This window comes from Bombus impatiens, unplaced genomic scaffold (genome assembly GCF_000188095.3).
Source record: "Bombus impatiens unplaced genomic scaffold, BIMP_2.2 scf_0361, whole genome shotgun sequence".
Classification (NCBI taxonomy): Eukaryota; Metazoa; Arthropoda; class Insecta; order Hymenoptera; family Apidae; genus Bombus; species Bombus impatiens.
In genome coordinates, this window is record NT_176780.1 from 454,084 (window position 1) to 455,428 (window position 1,345).

A 1,345-nucleotide genomic window follows, 5' to 3' on the forward strand; every position below is an offset into this window, starting at 1 on the left:
GGTTGGCCGTCGATTTTTTACGTGTTCGGTGCTGTCGGTACCATATGGTGCGTCGCTTTCCTGCTGATGGTCTACGAGGACCCGGAAAGCCATCCGCGTATATCCGAGGACGAGAAGAAGTACATTCTGAGCGCTCTGTGGGGTAACGCCGGAGCTTCCGTGAGTATGAAAAAGGGTTTTAGCCGTGACTCGCAGGTCGCAAGCTCAAGCAACGTCGCTCTCGCCTCTAACGACAACATTGTTTTTCACAGTCTCCGCCCGTACCGTGGAAGTCGATCGTTAGTTCGCTACCGTTCTGGGCTATCCTGATAGCGCACATGGGCCAAAACTACGGATACGAGACGTTGATGACTCTGCTGCCGACCTTCATGAAACAGATTCTACACTTTGACATTAAATCGGTAAAGAAACCGGGAAACTGGACAGGCGTCGCAACGATCGTAAACACGAGCGCAAAAAGCAAACTCGTCGTCGAGACGATAAACATCGCGTAAATGTGTTACAGAACGGCACCGTTTCCTCGCTTCCCTACTTGGCCATGTGGATATTCTCGATGCTGGTGTCTCACGTAGCCGACTGGATGATCTCTAGCGGAAAGTTCAATCACGGGTCCACGCGAAAGATCATCAACAGCATCGGCCAACTGGGACCAGCGATCGCTCTGATAGTCGCTTCGTACACCGGATGCAATTCCTGGTTGACAGTGACTATTCTTACGATCGGCGTAGGCTTGAACGGCGGTATCTATTCCGGATTCAAAGTGAATCATTTGGATATCTCACCGAGATTCGCCGGCGTTTTGATGTCTTTTACCAACTGTTTGGCCAACCTGGCCGGCTTACTGGCACCCATCACGGCTGGCTATATAATCGTCTCACCGGTAATTATCGCGTTTGGCGAATTCTGAGTCGGACGGCGGCGAGGAACGGCCGGAATCGGAACCTGGGGTATCCAATGAAATCTCGCCTTTTTCTTTTCAGCCGAGTCAAGCGAAATGGAGGATCGTGTTTATGATTTCGGCGGGCGTGTATATCGTGTGCGCCTTGTTCTACGCGATATTTAGCTCCGGACAACGGCAGCCGTGGGACAATCCGGACAAAGACGAGGACAAGAACGAGAAAGAAGGCTTGGAGACTGTGAAAACTGTCACGGAAACGCACCATTGACGAGCCAGCGTGCTAGTTGCTTTTTACTTTTATTATCGGGTCCTTCTTCCGCATATTTTTTGTACTTTGTTCTTCGTTCCTCTGCCACTTTGCCGTTCAACGCGACGGTGTCGCCACATGGTTCGCAGTTGCTCGCCTACTCCGCGTCTTCGCATCTCGCGCCCTTGTACGACTCGACC

The 1,345-nt window shown here is 51.7% G+C and overlaps 1 protein-coding gene across 6 annotated transcripts in view; it reads left to right on the plus strand.

Moving 5' to 3' along the window:
• The window catches only part of LOC100750151 (putative inorganic phosphate cotransporter), a 12,128-nt gene extending 10,783 nt beyond the window's left edge, over positions 1-1,345 (plus strand). For all 6 annotated transcript variants that reach the window (XM_012385876.3, XM_012385875.3, XM_012385879.3 and 3 more), the window contains exons 6-9: positions 1-159; positions 252-401; positions 506-880; positions 981-1,345. The exon at positions 1-159 is cut by the window's left edge and continues 1 nt beyond it. In XM_012385876.3, coding sequence (XP_012241299.1) covers positions 1-159; positions 252-401; positions 506-880; positions 981-1,166 — 870 coding nt within the window. In that variant the 3' untranslated portion in view covers positions 1,167-1,345. The remainder of the gene's footprint in view (positions 160-251; positions 402-505; positions 881-980) is intronic.